The sequence below is a fragment of the Halichoeres trimaculatus genome, unplaced genomic scaffold (genome assembly GCF_033239565.1).
Source record: "Halichoeres trimaculatus isolate MK-OKI-2021-1 unplaced genomic scaffold, fHalTri1.1 fHalTri1_scaffold_8, whole genome shotgun sequence".
Lineage (NCBI taxonomy): Eukaryota > Metazoa > Chordata > Actinopteri > Labriformes > Labridae > Halichoeres > Halichoeres trimaculatus.
Genome location: NW_027437186.1, coordinates 2,284,520 through 2,302,569, shown reverse-complemented (window position 1 = coordinate 2,302,569; position 18,050 = coordinate 2,284,520). Strand labels below are relative to the sequence as shown.

The following is an 18,050-nucleotide window of genomic DNA, read 5'->3' as shown; positions in this document are numbered from 1 at the left end:
TGCTGTGTCATAGCAGCTGTTCTAAAAAGAGGCTGTAAGTTGCACATTCAGAAAACACTCTCAGTGTGAGGAGACTTAAAGAAACACTGAAGGCAAAGTGATAACATTTAGAGTGATTAAATGACACAGGGCACTTTCCAACATACACACACCTGTCATCCAGGTACTCGTCCTGGTGGTGACCTCGGGCAGCATCATGGTAGCGGGTCGGAGAGCGAGAACGATGGGTGTAAGGTAGCTCATCATCCAGACTCCTGAAAGAAGCAAAGAAAGAAGGGAAGGGAGAGGAGTTGAGTCCTGTCTGCATAGAGTCAGACGGGATTGCAGCAGACTGTTGGCAGGGCTGGTTTGGCTCAGGTGGTTGAAAGCAGAGCTACAGAACTGAACAGAACTGTGTGTTCTGCATCAGACAGACATTTTATTAGGAGATGGATCTGTGTGCTGGTTTTCAACTAATTTCACCTGCTTCCCTTTGCTGTGCTGCTTTTACCCCCACATCATCACTAATATCTTCTCACCAGGACGACATTAATATCCATCACCAGACTTTAGGGCATGATTAATACCAGTTCAAAGGGGATTCCAGAAACGTAACCACAAACCACTTTGACTCTTGTTGCAGCGTGTTGATTCAGAATGCAATTTAAAGGCATATTCACAGGAACCAGAGAGGTCGCCTTGTCTCTGTGATGATCCCTTCAGGGTGTGAAGTGAGGTCTGTGTGGGAGCCAACAGACTGAGAATTATGATGTTTCAGGTAAGACCACCAGTAAAGAAACACTGGAAACACACATGGGAAAATAAATAGTACCACTAGACATGCAAGAGAAACTGGTCACAGATATGAGGAGCTGAAGGAACAATATTTAAACCTCCCTGTACAAACACTTATCAAAGTTATATGTAAAAGTTTCACTCTGGAAATACTGTAAATAAACCAGATAATTCTAGATAAATAAGACTTATGGTCCAGTGTGACTTATATCTGTTGTTTTCCTCTTCATGTTGCATTTTTTTTGACTGATACAACTTTAAAAAATGTATGATTATACTACAAAGTGACTTATGGTCCAGAAAGTATGGTACTTAGTTTATTACTGAAAATTACTGTTCTAAATAAATATTTAAGCAGACAGTGTTTCTTGCTAGTTTTTCAGTTTAGTTTTTTATCTTTTCAACTAACCTTCAAGCATAACAACTTTCATTCAATGCAAAAATAAACTCCTCATTTTGTGACTTTGTCTTAATTGTCTGCATATTTTCATATTAGAGGAGCACAACCATTTTAAAACTGAATACCTCATAATGGCGTTAAACACTTATGTAGTCTTGATTTAAGTGTAAACAGAGGTCATTTACATCTAAAAAGGTTGTAAATCTAGTTCAAGTAAACTTTAGCATGTTATTGTCGACTTTAATCATATTAAACATAATTATCCATCAACAAAATTGTGACAAGTGAAAATGCTGAGTGGCTAGTAACTTTGGAAAACCACTAGCCACAGTGGCTGGTAAGCAAAAATGTTAAAGTCAAGCCCTGATTATAAGTAGAAAAATATGAAATTAGTCTGGATAACTCTGGGCAAATAAATAAAATAAGGAAATATTGCACATCACGTGATGTTGATATGTTATTGACTAAAGTAGACCATCTACTGTCTTCAGTTGGTTACAGCAAAGCTTTGAGTTGAGTCAGACATGAACCTTTTCTTCTATCTTCCTAATAACTAGTGTTATTTACAGAGCACAACTATGATATGTTTCTGTAATTAAAGTCGAAATTCTGTTTTAAAATATAAGTTATATCAATGTATGCTAACCACCTGCATTTCACTCCAATTTCCCATATCCATAGGCATCAAGCTGACAGTATGTTTTCCATATGGTTTTTGGTATACTAGGAGATTTATAACATGTTGACTGTATTAAACATTGACTGTAAAAAAAAGAAAGGTCATCATCTTGCTAGACTCGAGGTGAGGTCACCACAAAAACTGCTCCCTCTGGCAACTAGCTACAGTGTAAGTCAAAATTTTTTGCTCCCCAGTCATTACAAATGGGCTATGGTCAAGCTTTTAAAAAATTATACACTTGGTAGAAATGTTTCTCACATTCAATTGTTGTGGTGATTTGTAGGTATCAAACGGCTGTCTTGTGTTCAAGTCCTCTTTTTTTTCTCAAACCTTTTGTTTTCGTTAGTTATAACTAGCTAGTTGCTAGGCAGCACCCTGTTGGCTATGGCTGCCTTTTGCAGCAGTTCTTTCTTCTTTGTCCGTTTCTTGTAATTTTTTTGTCTCTTTTTCATAATCTTTGTATTTGGAGTGGATCATTACTTTGTAAGGCTCATTTGTTGGTCATGGGCACCAAACTTTTTGTGTCTTCAGAGATATTTTTACTATTTTTTCTCCTGTGTTTGTCTGGAGATCCCACATGTAACAATGGCTGCATTGTTTACATGTGAACTCAGCTGTTTGCAGCCTGTAGCATGTCAATGCTAACTGGTGTAAAGCCTGATGTCTTCCCACAAGGTCAGGAGAAGGAGGTGAGGAAGACGTGCTTGTTCTCAGGTGTGAGCTAAGAAGTGACGACATGGACCTGTCCTTCCATCAATCGTTATTGGGAACGTAAGATCTATCTCCAATAAGATGGACAAGCTAGCCATGCTAACCCAGCAACAGAGGGAATACCAGAGGGCAGAGTAGCATCATGCTATTCACAGACATGGAAGAGCTACACCTGCTGCGAGCAGACAGGATACAGGAGGGAAAGACTGAACAGACTGCTGAAGAAGCTAAGTCCTGGACCCTGTGGAGGTGAGGTTGGCTGAACTGGAGAGTGATGGACAAGCTGTCATCATCTATTTTTTATGGACCTTTTTGAACTTTCTATACACTTTCATTGTTTGGTTTTCTCGATTGCTGCTGTGACTTCAATTTCATTGTACTTGTTACAATGACAATAAAGTTCTATTCTATTCTATTCTGTAAGAGGTTAAAAACGAGGCTTTACGTCTCATTTAATGATGATTGACAGGTGACGTTCTTGTCTATTCTTCTCGTAGATTGTAAAATATGTTGGGAGGAAGAGCCAAGAAGAGATTAGACTGTTGAAGGTAAAATAAAATTTATAGGTATGTATATATTTCTGTCACCTGGCCCCACTCACATTGCCTCTGAGTCCCTCATAGCTTCTACTGCGCAGACGCTGGCTGCATAACAGCTGCTACTGGTGGCGCCTGTGACGGGGGTATTTTGGCTTCAAAACTGTACAATGGTAAACAGCTGTGCCACCCCGTCCACTCTGTATACAGTCTAGTGTATTGAATAGGAATCACTTGTGAGAGGTTGATGTACATTTCTTTGTGTTCAGTGATTCTTGAGTAAAACTTCAAACTGAAAATCCTGACTCAGAGTTTTCTCTGGAAAAACTACAATAGCTAGGGCAGATAGTCGACGTAAGCTCCGGCCAGTCAGGAGTAATGTTAAGAATTGACAAGGGTATCATCAAGCATAAAGGCTAATTATGTCAATGGATTGAACCATTTCTAATTAATTCTTAACAGGAACAGGTTATTAATACCCATCGCTGTCCATGACCACATCACGCTGTGGTCAAAAGAACCTACCCACTGCCTGTTAACACAGCACAGAGCCAAGTAGACTAAAACAAGTAATATGGGTAAAGTGTGGTGAATAAATAGTGAAATAACTATTAGTTAATAGTTATTTATTGTTGAACAATGTAGTTGTAGTAAATGATGTTTGCTAATAATTTGTAACGCTATGATTGATGTTACATTAACAGCTTATTGATGCATACAGTATATCATGTTATACACTTCAAAAAATGTTTGTTAATGATGAACAAATATTTTATAAACCTTTGAAATGGATTATAAAACATATTTTAATATTACAGAGACACATGGAGCAGATACACTGCCTGGGCAAAAAAAACCCCGCCACCTGGATTTACTGTAATCGGTATGAGCCTCCTGTTGGATGATTACTGCAAGGGTAATTATCTTTCAGCAGCAAAACAAGTTATTTAACTTCAACTGGTGCAATGACTGGTGCAACTGCTACACTTTTTAAACAACCATGTCAAAGGACACATCCTGCGGTCTTGAAAAAGATGTTAGTCTTTTTTTTAAGTTATTTTTGGGGCTTTTATGCCTTTAATTGGATAGGAGAGAGCACAGTGGATAGTGGAGGAAACACGGCAAGAGTGGGGAATGACATGCAGGAAAGAAGCCACAGGCTGGAATCAAACCTAGGCCACCTGCATGAGGACGAATCTCATGGAGCGCAACCTAAACCACTAGGCCATCTGCGCTCCAAAAGATGTTACCCCTAAATTCCACCGCAAGCGCAGCGCAATTGGTCTTGCTCCAATTGCGCGCTGCGCAGCTCAATCTGGAGGGGGAGGGCTGGTCCTCGGAGAGTCACAGGCTCTCGTATGAATAGCGATATCACACGATCACCATCCACTCCCATAACTTTTGATATGTCAGTCCACACCTTGTCCTTTCTGCCTGTATCCTTATAAAAAGGATGTTTAGGATCATATAGAATGTTAAACTTATCCACTTCCAAGATCAGCTTCTCTTCATCCATGCCTTTGTGTTGCATCTAGGACCCTCCGACCGACTGTTTACCTCATGCACGTGCCTTCAGATGTGGCATATGTTATAACATATGGGGGAAAGTTACGTTTGAGAGTCCATGCATTGTGTTTTATTTGGAATCTTCCGGGTACTTTACACAGTGACTTCCTGTCTAGTGCTTTCTTATCGACAGTGAATTTACGAGGTTTGGAAGCGGCCGCGCCGAAAATAGACCTGAAGCGTATTTCTCGTGCCAGGGAACGCGCCCTGGCGCGGGCAGTGGAATTTGCCTGATAGATTACAATGGAAGCTAAAGTGCTCCGCAGTACGTTTCAAGTGTCCGGCGCTGTCCAGCGCTGTGCGGCGCGGCGCTTGCGGTGGAATTTAGGGGTTAGTCTGTTTGAGAAGGGTCAAATCATCGACGTGCATCAAGCAGCGAAAACATCTGAGGAGATTGCAGAAACTACTTGAATTGGGTTAAGAACTGTTTAACGCAATATTAAAAACTGGAAGGATAGTGGGTTCCAGAGTGATGGGCCATGGGTAAGAACAGAAGCAGATGAAGTGATGCACCCATCATGCCTAGTGCCGACTGTCCAAGCCTGTGAGGGCAGTGCTATGATCTGGGGTTGCTGCAGTTGGTCAGGTCTCGGTTCAGCAACAGTCTGTGCTCAAAGAATGAGGTCAGCTGACTATCTGAATAAACTGACTGGCCAGGTTATTCCATCAATGCATTTTCTCTTTCCTGATGGCATGGCCGTATTCCAAGATGACAATGCCAGGATTCATCAGGCTAAGCTAAAGGTGGTCCAACAAAATATTAAAGTGAGAGACCTATTTTTTGTGGCGACTTTTTTTTGGGCCAGGCAGAGTATTTCTTCTTTGTTCATATTTCATAAAGCCTCTATTATCATTTTCAGATCGATATTTAAAAGATGGAGCTTAACATTGTAATCCCTTAATAATTCTTTGGAAAGCATCTTTATATGACCTGCAGCAGTCTTCCTCTAAACTAGCTTATGGAAGTGGGCACTGAGCTGGACATGGCACACTTTGTTTTCTTACACCCATAGGCACAAATCCCGGGGGGGACGCAGGGGTCCCCCCCTTCCATAAAGTTGCCCCCCCCCCAAAAAAAAATATAAGTTGTAATTAATTTTCTGATAATATAGTAATGTTTTTCTAATGGTATAATACAAGTCATGCTACTTAAAACACCCTGTTTGACGATTTTAAATACTGATAGATCACCCCCACCCCCCTTGCGATCCTCGAAGTGGTTTGAGCCAATCTCTTTGATGCTGCACACACACATGAACACAAATACAGACGCACAGGCAGAGCAGCGGATCGCGGTTGAGTAAGTAGCTTTCATTGAAAGATTGAACAGTTATAACTTAACTTGTTCAACAGACACACAGAGAAAATGAAAAGCAAATGTCAGCTCCTTTGTCCGAAGTCTGAAAGTATACTTTAAATAAACACAAGACACTGATTAAGCTTTCCACTTGATGTGGTGCACGCACACAGACACAGACTACAGAGCACCAAGGATTGTGATTAAGTGCATTAAAACACTAAACAATTTATAAGTTAATTATCACACTGTTTGCTGCTGGCTGGCAAACAGCCTCTCCTCTATGATTCAAAAAAGGCTGTGACAGATAAGACAAACAGGTGACATGCTGACATCCTCATCCTCTCATTTATGACACAATATTTAACTATTTAGGATGCCTTCCATGTCTACCAAACTAACTGTTATTGATCCAACTCAGAGGATACATTTGTGAACATGGATGTCTCTTTAGTTCCAATGAAGAAAAATGTATTTTGTCTATCTACCTGGTTTCACTTTATTATTTATATGTGTGTAAAGGTCTGTGTATTTTTAAGTTTTGTAGCAGTCATTTGCACTTAATAATGTAAATCTGTAAAGTATTTTGTATTTTTATGTTTTGTATCATATTCAGATTTTATTTTTGTTGACAGCTTGATAAAGACATATCTTTGAAGAATAATTTGGTGTAGTGTAGTTATTCACTGAAGTGTTTCTTGCAGTTTTAGCACTTGTATTGAGCTTCCAGTTCTTGTAAAGCTTCTATAATTGTGATCAGACCAGTGTTCATGGTGAGAAAAGAAATCCTGTTTGGTCACAACCAGTGTAATTGACAACTATCACCCAACACCACTTGCAATTGTCAGTTGAGAATAAACAAACCTGCAGACAGGTAGGATATGGACTTAAAAGGAACAATGACATGATTATAGTCACTGTTTAATATCACAATACAAAAAAACACAGCAAAAAATATAGCATTTATTTTTATGCCCCCTCGGAATTTAATTTTAAATTTTACTGTTTATTGTTCCCCACAACAATGAAAAGGGGTTTTCGCCCCTGCTTACACCACTTAGTTTTTAGCAACATCAAACATTTAACAGGGGTCAAGGATTTAAATGCAGTTTAGCCCTTAATTCTGCAAAAACATCACAGCAGAAACTACTGGAGCTGTAGGAGGAAAGTAAATTAAAGATAAACAACAAAGAAGAGGTCAGTGCTGTTATTCATTAGTCATTCTGAAAGTGACTGAATGAGTGAATTGTAAACGTTTTCTCCTCTTTATTAAGCACTTTTTAAGCCTAGCTTTAGAAAACAAGAATTTGGACATATCAGCTTAAATATGTGGAGCCTGGTTTCACCTGGCAAACTGATGTCCTTTAATATTTCTAAAAAATAGTGTGTGAATTTTGCACATTGCTCCTTTACAGTGAGCATCTCTGAGTCTCACCTTTGCGTGGGAATGTTGGGGGGCCGTGACCTGATTCTGCCCTGCTCCTCACGGTGCGGGGACACTGAGCGGGACCGTATGTGTTGAGCAGGCGTCCTCTGCTGGTCTGGCACCTCCAGGGTAGACGTGGACCCCCGCTGCCTCTCCCTTTCTCGTCCATCTGCTGCTGGATGGAAATAACCCCGGTGCATGCACAAAAATAGAAACATGCTCATGAATAAACGTGAATGAGCGCTGAGGAACTCCTAAAAAGATGCCTGGGTAAGTCTTTAACACCCTAACAGCTGCTCCGTGCAAATTCTGTTAGTTAGGGTGTTAAGTAGATGACCTGTGCTTGGTAACTCTCCATTAGTTTGTTAGTAAATCAAAGAGGTGTGAGGATGACACAGAATGTTACAAACATCAAACGTGACCTGAACTCATGATGTCGTAGTGCTCCTGACATCCAGGCGTTTTGAAAAAAAGGGCCTCACTGTGTTTAACAAAGTTTGATTTTTCAGCAGAGGCAAGGTTCAAAAACAGCCCTGCACTTTAAAAATACATCATTATTCAACCTTAAAGTAATTCCAGAGAATAATGCAATGAATGTAGACAGCTTATTTACTGGTAAATCTTTCACATTATCGCTATGAACAGTCACAGAATCAAGAGGTTGAACAGTCTGAGTTTTACAGTGTATTTAAACAACCAAACCAAAAGGATTCTTTAGTGTTTATTGGTGATTTTTGACCTCTACAAAGAATTAAGAACTTTTCGAGGAACTATGTGCTTTCGACTGCTCGAACCAGGATCTAAATTTAGCTCTGAGGTAATTTCTTCCCTTGAAACAGACCTGTCTGGGGGTGTTTTTATTGCCCCTCCCTCTGTCCACAGTATGACGACCCCAAGCTGTGATGGACTTGGTTTAGTACCTCCTAGGCAATGGTACTCTTTGCGCCCAATAGTGTGAATGTGTCTCTGTCAGCTCCCAGTGTTCCAGTTTAAAGAATGACCTTGTGAACTGGAGACCTTCAGCTGAACATGTCAGTGGATATCCAGTTTACAAGTCTCTGGGTATGAATCCGAGTTTCATATACGTGTCATAATATCATCAGATTAGTTTATAAAAATCTAAAGCCGTTTGAGCAGGGTGCATCATGCTTGTCCTTAATCAACAGGGTTACTCTTTAAGCCAAACCCATTTCAAAAGCCCTCTACTGGTCTGGTGGTGTAGTGAGGTTCCTTTTTTCTTCATGTGTCACTGGTCTGATTTGTATGGTCTTCATGGGATTACAGGCCTCAGTGGAAACTCAGATAACCCAGGGCTACAGAAACCATTCAGCTCCTGGAACTTCTGTCAAAAGGCAGCAGTACAAACGGGGCAAGCCTGCAAGCTAGTTTAGGCAGACACCTCGAGCTGCACTGCTATGCACACTCGTCATAACATCTTTAAATCACATACTCTGCCTCTCAATTGGGCAGTCTATTTAAACTGGGAATCTCCCATCTCCCTCTGCCTGTCAGTGTCTCTGCTGCCCTGCGCTGTATTGCAGCATGTTCTTTTGCCCCCAATGCCGCCCTAGCAACCACCTGCAGGCTCAGGGGGGAGATTGTGTTCAGTATGTTTTGCTCATCACTCCTCAATGTTGCTATGTAAACTTATCTGCGAGGAGTGATGAGGCCAGAGCCTGGACACCAAACATAAAAATATATTTGCTGCTAAATAAACAATTCAAACATGACCTGTCTGACTGAAATAAACTTAGTGGCAAATTGAGCTTATTTTACTGCAGAACTTTTAAACTCAGTGCATCAGAAGTGATGTTTGCAGATGGTTGTATTTTATGGGCGCTCTGATTTTATTGTGACTTGAGATGTGCTGAAACTTCACACCATTGTTAAGCTTTAGAAACCACAATGTGTTATTTTGGTTGCCATGTTTGAAGATTCAAAGCTCCTGATTTTTAAATTACAGAAAAGGTTCAAAAGCTTTAGAGGCCCCAACAACTCATCACAGAGGATCAAGCTATCCCTTTTAACCACATCTGATAACTTAAAACTTTTTAGAAATAAAATCACAACTTACAATCTCAGCCATGTGTTTTTCCTGATTTTTGTACCATGAAACACACTGAAGCATACACCGATCAACTCTGATGTCGCTCACAGTGTCGCAACACGTGTCGCACACTAGCATCTTTGCATGGAGCCTGTTAACACTATACACATCAAACAGCATCTCTATCAGCTCCTTTTGTCACCATGACACAGACTATTTTCCGATTAGCCTAATAAAAGAGCTGCAGCTGGCCATTTTTTTCTTCCTGTGTCCTGTATTCTTTGAAAGCATTATAAAAAGCTCCCTCTTCCTTTGGTGTGAAGATAAAAACACAAACAGTGGGACTGATTGGCCTTGAAAGGTTTGGTTTTAGACAGTGCTGCTGAGGTTTTCATTTACTTTACCATGCACAAAAAGTAAAAGTTGGTGGGATAAAATGGTTCCATCCTTTTTTTCTGTCTTACTTATGTATTCATTGTCCCATAACTATGACCAGTGTTCCCCACACTCATCACATATCTCTAATTCTTTCTGATGCTCGGCATGTGATGTCAGTGTTGAAAAAAATCAACACAGTCTAGTTTTGGATTTTTCTCAGGGTTCTGCAGCAGAGACGGATGTTGTTCTGGACTGTTATAAAAAGCCAGATACCAGTCGAACCCTCATAGAGACAAACGCTTGAACACAGACATGCATATAGTATAGTTGTGCAATACAAATGGACAAAGAGATGAGTGTCTCAACAAATGTGGTTAGAGGATGAATTGGCTGAGACTATTTTCAGGGCTCTTCTATGTGTGCTGAATGGAGTCTGTATGACCCCAAGCAGCACCCAGTCTATGACCAGTGTTCCCCACACTCATCTTTTATTTGTAGTGGTCTGCCATAAAGCACTGATAGGTGTCTATTCTTAATGTTACTTAAATTTTACGTTGATTCAAACTGGTCTGCTTACACTCAAAGTCGATAATAACCTCAGAGTCGTGATAACCTCAATCAACCTGTTTGAAGCCAGTCAGGTGTGCACACTTGGCAAGCTGTGAACTTTAGTGAATAGAAGGTGGTCTTTGTTCCACAGGTTGCTTTTTATCTTATTAACCTTACAAACCCCATTAACGCATTTCACACATTTTTTGTTTTTAATATTGCAATCTGATAAGACAAAAAACTACTACTATTGATACCAGTGGACTGCAGAGTGTTTCATGGACTCATAAACAATTCAAAGTGTAATTTTGTGTCTAGAAATATATTCCCTGCTACTTGAAGCCTGATAACACTGAGTTCCTCCTCTAGGGATCAACAGATATTTGATAAATGTTTTTTCAACTGCATGCTTCTCATTCCTTAGACCTTCCTATTAAATAAAACAAATCTTTTTTCCCCCATTTTTTTATTATTATAATAACTATTATTTATTTTCATTTTTTTTTTTTTAAATCTAAATTAGCTACCCGAAGTGAAACCAACACTTGAAAAGGTTCTGGAAGTTAAAAAAAAAAAAAAAAATTAGTGTGGCAACTATTGGTGCCAATGAGCTCCTGGACTCCTGGGCTGTCCATCATTGCTCTTTTGTGGCCCTTGTCATTGGAAAAAAAAATGTTTTTTCAACAGTTTACTTTGAACCAGCTTCGATCTAGCACCAATGAGAGTTCATGTAAGGAGTTGCAATAAGGTGGTATCAGACAGACCTTTATTGTTGATCACTCTTGAAAAATAAGAAACAGAGCATGCAGTGTTTCAGGTCCTTTAACTGTCAATGTACATGCTGTGATGTGATTACTGTCTGCATTTGCAGATAACAGCTGTCACTGTACACTACAGCCTGAAGATATGTTTGTGAAAAATGAAACTGCAGCATGCGGCGAGTACAGATTTGGATCTGATCTACCTGCAGAGAGTGCTGTGCACTAACATTTTGAAGAGCAAGGGGAAAAAGGCACATACAGCACATTCTGCTCACTGAAGAGAGCACTAAGTCCTGCGTGTCTTCAGGGGCATGTTAGACATGTTAAGGGCATTTCACTGTGTGTTTTTGCCATCCAAGAGGGCAGTTAATCATGTTTTAACCAGCCAAGAGGCCAGTTAAGTTCGTTTTACGAACCAGGAGGGGCACTTTGGCATGTTTCGGCTCCTAAGAGGGTACTTTGGCACGATTTTGGCTCCTAATAGGGCACCTATGCACATATTTTTCAACAGATGGGTCCACACCGCTGCCTGTAGAAGTCTCCTCTGTGTCCCCCTCTCTTTGTTTTGTCAGGTATTTGTCAAACCAAGATGAACCTGTGAAACTGTGTGACTCTAACTGATCCAAACACCACAAATAAGAAGAGAGTTTGAGGGAAACACTGAATGTGACACTAGAAAACAATCCCCACCCACCTTTAGACATAACTGCTGAACCCTCATCAAACTCAGGCTCTGTTACACGCTGAGAACCTAAACAGTCATGGACACACAGATATGTATCCACACACACACACACACAGACACACACAGAGACACACACACACACACACACACACACACACACACACACACACACACACACACACACAAACACACACACACACACACACACACACACACACACACACACACACACACACACACACACACACACACACACATGATACATCAAAAAAGGTGCAGAATCAGGGAAGAGTAGCAACAAACAGACATTAACACATACATGTAATAGTTGCTCATAGATCATACACATTTCGGAGAGTTATAAACACAAATTCACAGATTTTAACTTATATAGAGAGATCGCTGACTTACGCTGGAGCTTCTTGCCAGGGATGTCTGTGTTTCGTCGGGGCAGGAACGGAGAGGCACGGGGCAGTGGGATGGATGAGACATCATGGGTTTGGAGTGGATACCAGTGAGGCTTGTCATCCAGTAAGGCCGTCTCCAGTTCTATTAGGATCTGCTCAAGTCACAACACACATCATAGCTAAATGTTTTCTCTCTCTTCATGTTCACTGATTAAAACAGTAATCAGATATCAGAGTCATTCCCTGCTGACGGCCTGCTCCCTGAATCAAAGGACAGAGAAACATGATAAACAGCTCAAATGACGCTCATCAACTTTACTCCCCTGTGGATCACCGAGCAACTCATACGCAGGTGTGTCCTTCAGCCACACTGTGCTCTACTTAAAGGTCCCATATAATATGTCCTGGTCATCTTTAAAGCAAAGGTTTCCAATGGTTGTTAAATATTTCACTCATTCAGCTTTTTTTAGAGGCTCTCCAGCATCTCAGCCTCTACTTCATCTCCCATTAGAGGAGCTGAGGGAGCTATGGAGTGGTGGTGGTTGGCTGCCTTCTTATCTATAAAAACACAAGGATATACAAACAGCTGACTTGTTCATGTTCATGATTGTTTATCTCTTCCTGTAAAGTGCTGCAGTTGTGGTTGCATGTCTGTAAAAAGATGGTTCCATTTCAAAGTTGCTCCTCCTTCCATGCCCTTTGTGTGTAACTTCATGTGTCTGGTGTTTTTGCTGTGTTGTTGTTCATAACAAAAAAACAACAGTTGTTTTCTTTGTTCCTTGTGCGCTTGGACAGAGTAAAGATATCTGTGTTGGTTTTAGCAACAGCAGCAAAGTATCTATTGAAAACCAAGTGTTGTGATTGCTTAGCTATCTTGAGTAACTGAGAAATTCAAGAGAACTTTAAAAAAACAGTGAGATAAACAGTTTGACCATAACGACAGAATGCAACAAAGACTGCTGGAACATTAAGCTACTGTTTCATAGGTACAAGGCTCGGCACAGAAAGAGCAGCTCCTCGGGCCTAGATTCAGATCCACATCTATATCCACATCTGATGTTCAGATTCTGGCACTGGCAGACCTCTGGTTTGAAAGAGGTGTCCTGGGGGCCTCCTATGCTGAACTCATAAAACCTTCCCTGACCAGAGGTTATCTCCAACATATATAACACAGTTTTCAACTCTCCATCCAAGCAGGTCAGGCCACACTAACACCAGAATTCATTTGACCTAACGACTCTCAGGAATCAAGCAAATGACTCTGCTACCACCCCCATGTACTCACTGGCAGACTGATGACTCTTAGGGCTCTAATTTCGTGGCGCAGCGCAGCGGGTGCAAGCCCGGCGCACCCTGCGCAGTGCTAATTTCGTGCGGTGCACCACCGTGCGCTGCCAATTTGACAATTTGGTAGACCGTCTGCGCAGAGATGGGTGTGACTGCGTGCCAGGGGGAGTTGACGGCGCACCAGGGGGAGGTGTCAGCAGATTCATGTTGGCGCAGTGACAATTTTGTGCCAAAAAAGTGCGCTGAAAGCTCGCCAGCTCCAACCTGGTCTATCCTCGGCGCAAGGCGGAGCGCACGATCCCCAGCTGTAATTTGGTGACAGGCGCACATGTGCGCACATGTCAACAAAGCCTCAGAGGCAGGTTTCCAGAGTGTCAGGCAGATTTTAATGCAATAAACAATCACAGCAATCACTATTTAATGTAACTGTCTGAACCAGCATATATATTTATATCTATTCTAATTTTCCTGTTGCATCTGATGTCAGATTAAAGCCGTTTGTCATAATGGAAAGTTAACTTGATGGCAGCTGGAAGTTTAATGCATATCTTACAATTAAACAACAAACAGCCTTAACATCTGATACTGAGTATATATCTGGTTCTCTCATTTAATTTAATTCAAAAAAAAGAGGGAGAGAAAAGACGAAGAAAAAAGAGACAAAATAAATGTATGTCACTCAGGATTTGCCCGTGATTTCCCATATTTCTCTGTTTTAGTCTTTATTTTTAATGTGATCTAAAAAGATGGAGTACATTACTGTAAGGAGGATGAGGTGGAGACACTGGGAGAGTATATCACCAAAGGTTCTGCTATTTGGTGATGACAAACCAGGGGTGCAGGTGGATCAAAAGTATTCTGAATGGATAAGCCAGCTGTGTTACTGTCTCTTAATTTTGTACTCCGATTAATGACAAAGGAACAGATAACATCTGTCCCGGGAGCTGACCCACAAGGTGACGCGCGTAGTGTCCTCCGATGTGCCCCGCTATCCATTCTCTTGCTGCAGGGACAGCGGCTCTGACCGTCTCTGCTACCAGCACTGTTTCCACGGTGCTGGGGATCACACAGACCAATCAGACGCTACGCCTCGGCCACAGGGCATTTAAAGGCGAGGAGAGGCGTTCATTTGATTGGTGAAAACAGCACTCGGCTGTGTTAAACCCACTCACGGCTTTTCTCCTCCCTCTCTGCCATTTGCGCAGAGGGAGGCATGGACGCGAAGCTCTGCGCTACTCTGCGCCTTGACTGCGCCTCTCTTGGCACTGCAGGAAATTTGCAAAGTGCGCTGGTCACGCCCTGTCCACACGGCGAAGGCCGGCGCAGGGCAGGTGTGCCTGCGCTTGCGCCTGGTCTACGAAATTAGAGCTCTTAGTTTTTACTTCTGCGTTGAATCAACACCTTGGCCTAAGCAGGAGGTCTGTGTAGCTTTTCCAGTGCATCACCTGATTTGCAGCTCCTCCTCAATATAACTACGAACTAATATATCAAGCCTTTGCTGTTGTGGCTCCAAAACTCTGAAATGAGTTACAACAGCATGGTCAACAAGTCTCTTCTCTGTCTCTCTGGGAATCTCTTCTTAAAACCAATCTCTTTTCTCTGGCTTTTAACACACAGTAAGTGTCAATTTAATTTATTGATTGATTGATTTTATTGCTCTTCGATGAATGTGACTGTAGACAAATGTTTGGTTCCACTTGGGCTCACAGGTTTTCTTCACTGTTTTTGTTCTTCGTTTACTCTTATCACTGTCAAACATGAGAGATATTCAGCCAACCAGGATCCTAGAACCTGCACTTCTCCAGACAGATGGCCAATAAGTACAGCTCATCCAGGGTTCAAATCTAGACTTTCCAACTGCTCACAAGTCTAAGCTCACATCATCCTGGTTTGTCTTAATAGAGATGTTGTGGTTCAAATCAAACCTCTACCTACCTACCTACCTCTATTTTCTCCCAGTAATGTAATTTATTTATTGATTGATTGATTTTATTGCTCTTCTTTGTGCCTTTTCATTATGTTTTAATTACGTTTAATGCTTCTACATTGTTTTTGAACTGTTTTTGTATTTGACATATTGTTATTCTGTCTCATGTTAGCTGGTATCTTATTTTATTCATGTATTTATTTTTCTGTACAGCACTTTGGTCAACAGTGTCCGTTTTTAAAGTGCTTAACAAATGAAGTTGGATTGGAACTACACTGCTGAAGGATAAGAACCACAAGACTGGCCAGCTCTACATTTCATCTCCTCCATCTGCACTATGTTCTTCATGAGTAATAGTTGCTGTATGATAAAGAGCAACACGTATCAGCTTTACTATAACATGATACGTCCAAGGTCACTGTGAAATAGCCGAAAATGTAGCAGGAAACGGGTGATCTGACAATCATACAGACCACACTGCCCTCTTGTGGCTCAGAGGAGTATTGCAGATCAATGCGGGCACTTCAACGCAAAGTGCAAAGTCACAAATGCATTGGCAACAACACAGAAGTATAAACCAGGCTTCAAAGGCTGAAGCTCTGTCCAACAGCTCTGTTCAACAGTCAAGTCAGCCATCTTTAAGATCTCTAAGTTGAGTTTCCTTCAAAGGATTGAGCTCTGACATAAATGACTAATAAACCTTCACAGATTCATCTGTTATTGTTTGCAAAACCAGAATTTTGGGCCAACCACTTTCACTCTGCAACAAAAAAGCGAAAGCACAACAGTAGGAGGCCTGTCTATGAGCTTAATCCACCTCTGGAGTAAATTCCTATAACTTCATAGTAGCTCTAGAAACAAGGTGAAAGATCCTCAGCTCACATATTCTAGAGTTTTCCAGTTTTTCATTACATGAGACCCGAAAACAATGTGTAGGCACATTCTTCTGAGACTTTGTGAAATATTTATACCTGTGTGGATGTGCATGGGTGTTTGTGCAGTACCTCTCCTAAAAAAGTGCTGTCCTCCTCTGGTGACCTGGGCTGGTCCCATATGGTCAGCTCCAGCATGTGGTTGCGGAAATCCCTCCGATGAATGTGACTGTAGACAAATGTTTGGTTCCACTTGGGCTCACAGGTTTTCTTCACTGTTTTTGTTCTTCGTTTACTCTTATCACTGTCAAACATGAGAGATATTCAGCCAACCAGGATCCTAGAACCTGCACTTCTCCAGACAGATGGCCAATAAGTACAGCTCATCCAGGGTTCAAATCTAGACTTTCCAACTGCTCACAAGTCTAAGCTCACATCATCCTGGTTTGTCTTAATAGAGATGTTGTGGTTCAAATCAAACCTCTACCAAAAAACAATTTTCTCCCAGTAATGATAAAGATAAACGCAGCAGCACCATGTGGACAGGAAATGTAATGAACTTTGGGTTTCATATTAACAATCACCAAGTGGTTAAGATTCTTCATTTATTTATGATCACAGTCAACACCTCCTCAAACAGGGGTGATAGTAAGCCACTACGGTCTGGTACTGGGTACCACTAAAAGATTTAGTGGGGGGTACACAGTACCAAGAAGATGGGGGAGCAGCTGCCTGCTAATGCCCTCATTCAAAACCAGTCGTTTTCACAGAACAAAGAAACAGCTAATGAGCTAACCCCTGGAGATTTCACTCAGTACATAAGTGTGTATGTGCACCTTCTTCCGAAACACAGAGGTTGCTATGGGGTTTACTGGGTGTGTTTGATTTAATGCACTAGGGCGTTTTCCACAAATGTTCCACAGACATCAAGACACGTCGCTTGCGCCGGGACAAGACGAACAATAAATTACTAAAACAAAATTCTACACATATTTGTGGTTGGCTGCCTGAATTTCAATATTTTACTGTAAGCTTATGGAGTCATTGGCCTACAGTAAAACAGTGAAATGATTTTATTTGTTTGGGTTTTGACTTAACTGTTTTAAAATGCATGGAGAGAGACAAAGATGGGGTTTCGGTAATAGTGGTAAGAATTTCAAACTACTTTCACCCCTGGATATACAAAAGGAGTCTAAAGCTGCTGGTATGAATCTCCTCAGGACTCCCTGTGGGAAGGATTACCTGCGGTCAGGGAGGAAGTACATTTTGACGTAAGGGCTCCTGGGCCGTCCATCAGGGCGAAGAGAAAGATCCACAGCCTGCAGCACATTGACGATGAGCTGATGACCCACTTTGTCATACCACAGCTTCACCTGGATGAGTAAAACATAGAAAAAACGCGTGATGCTGACGCATTTCTTTTCACCGCTTCAATGACCCTGCATAACCACAGCATGCACACTCACTGAGAGCTGCCCTGGCATCAATTGTGGAGCGTCTTGGAGCATCCCGGGACTGGAGGGAGACAGGACATTTAAGGAGGGTCTCTCCATCTTCTGGGATTCAAAAGAACTGGAACCTGCTACAGAGACAAAGAAAGACAGTTTCAGGTCTACAGACAAGATTCATGACAAGGCAGAAGAAAGGGGAGGGTTTGTAATGAGGGACTTGAGTACTCCAGTATTCATCTCTAACTGGGCGGTATGATTTTATGTATTGACCATCATTTAGAGTTGATTCCTTTCAAA

General features: G+C 41.4%; 1 protein-coding gene across 15 annotated transcripts in view; it reads right to left on the bottom strand.

Annotated features, from left to right (window-relative positions):
* The window catches only part of LOC141795659 (regulating synaptic membrane exocytosis protein 1-like), a 261,446-nt gene that overhangs the window by 68,718 nt on the left and 174,678 nt on the right, over window positions 1–18,050 (bottom strand). For 11 of the 15 annotated variants that reach the window (XM_074676630.1, XM_074676634.1, XM_074676637.1 and 8 more), the window contains 7 exons: window positions 17,769–17,884; window positions 17,545–17,675; window positions 16,435–16,606; window positions 12,221–12,368; window positions 11,819–11,875; window positions 7,399–7,564; window positions 153–254 (listed from right to left, as the gene is read on the bottom strand). In XM_074676630.1, the coding sequence (XP_074532731.1) occupies window positions 153–254; window positions 7,399–7,564; window positions 11,819–11,875; window positions 12,221–12,368; window positions 16,435–16,606; window positions 17,545–17,675; window positions 17,769–17,884 (892 nt within the window). The remainder of the gene's footprint in view (window positions 1–152; window positions 255–7,398; window positions 7,565–11,818; window positions 11,876–12,220; window positions 12,369–16,434; window positions 16,607–17,544; window positions 17,676–17,768; window positions 17,885–18,050) is intronic. The other 4 variants (XM_074676631.1, XM_074676639.1, XM_074676635.1 and 1 more) reach the window with 4 other exon arrangements.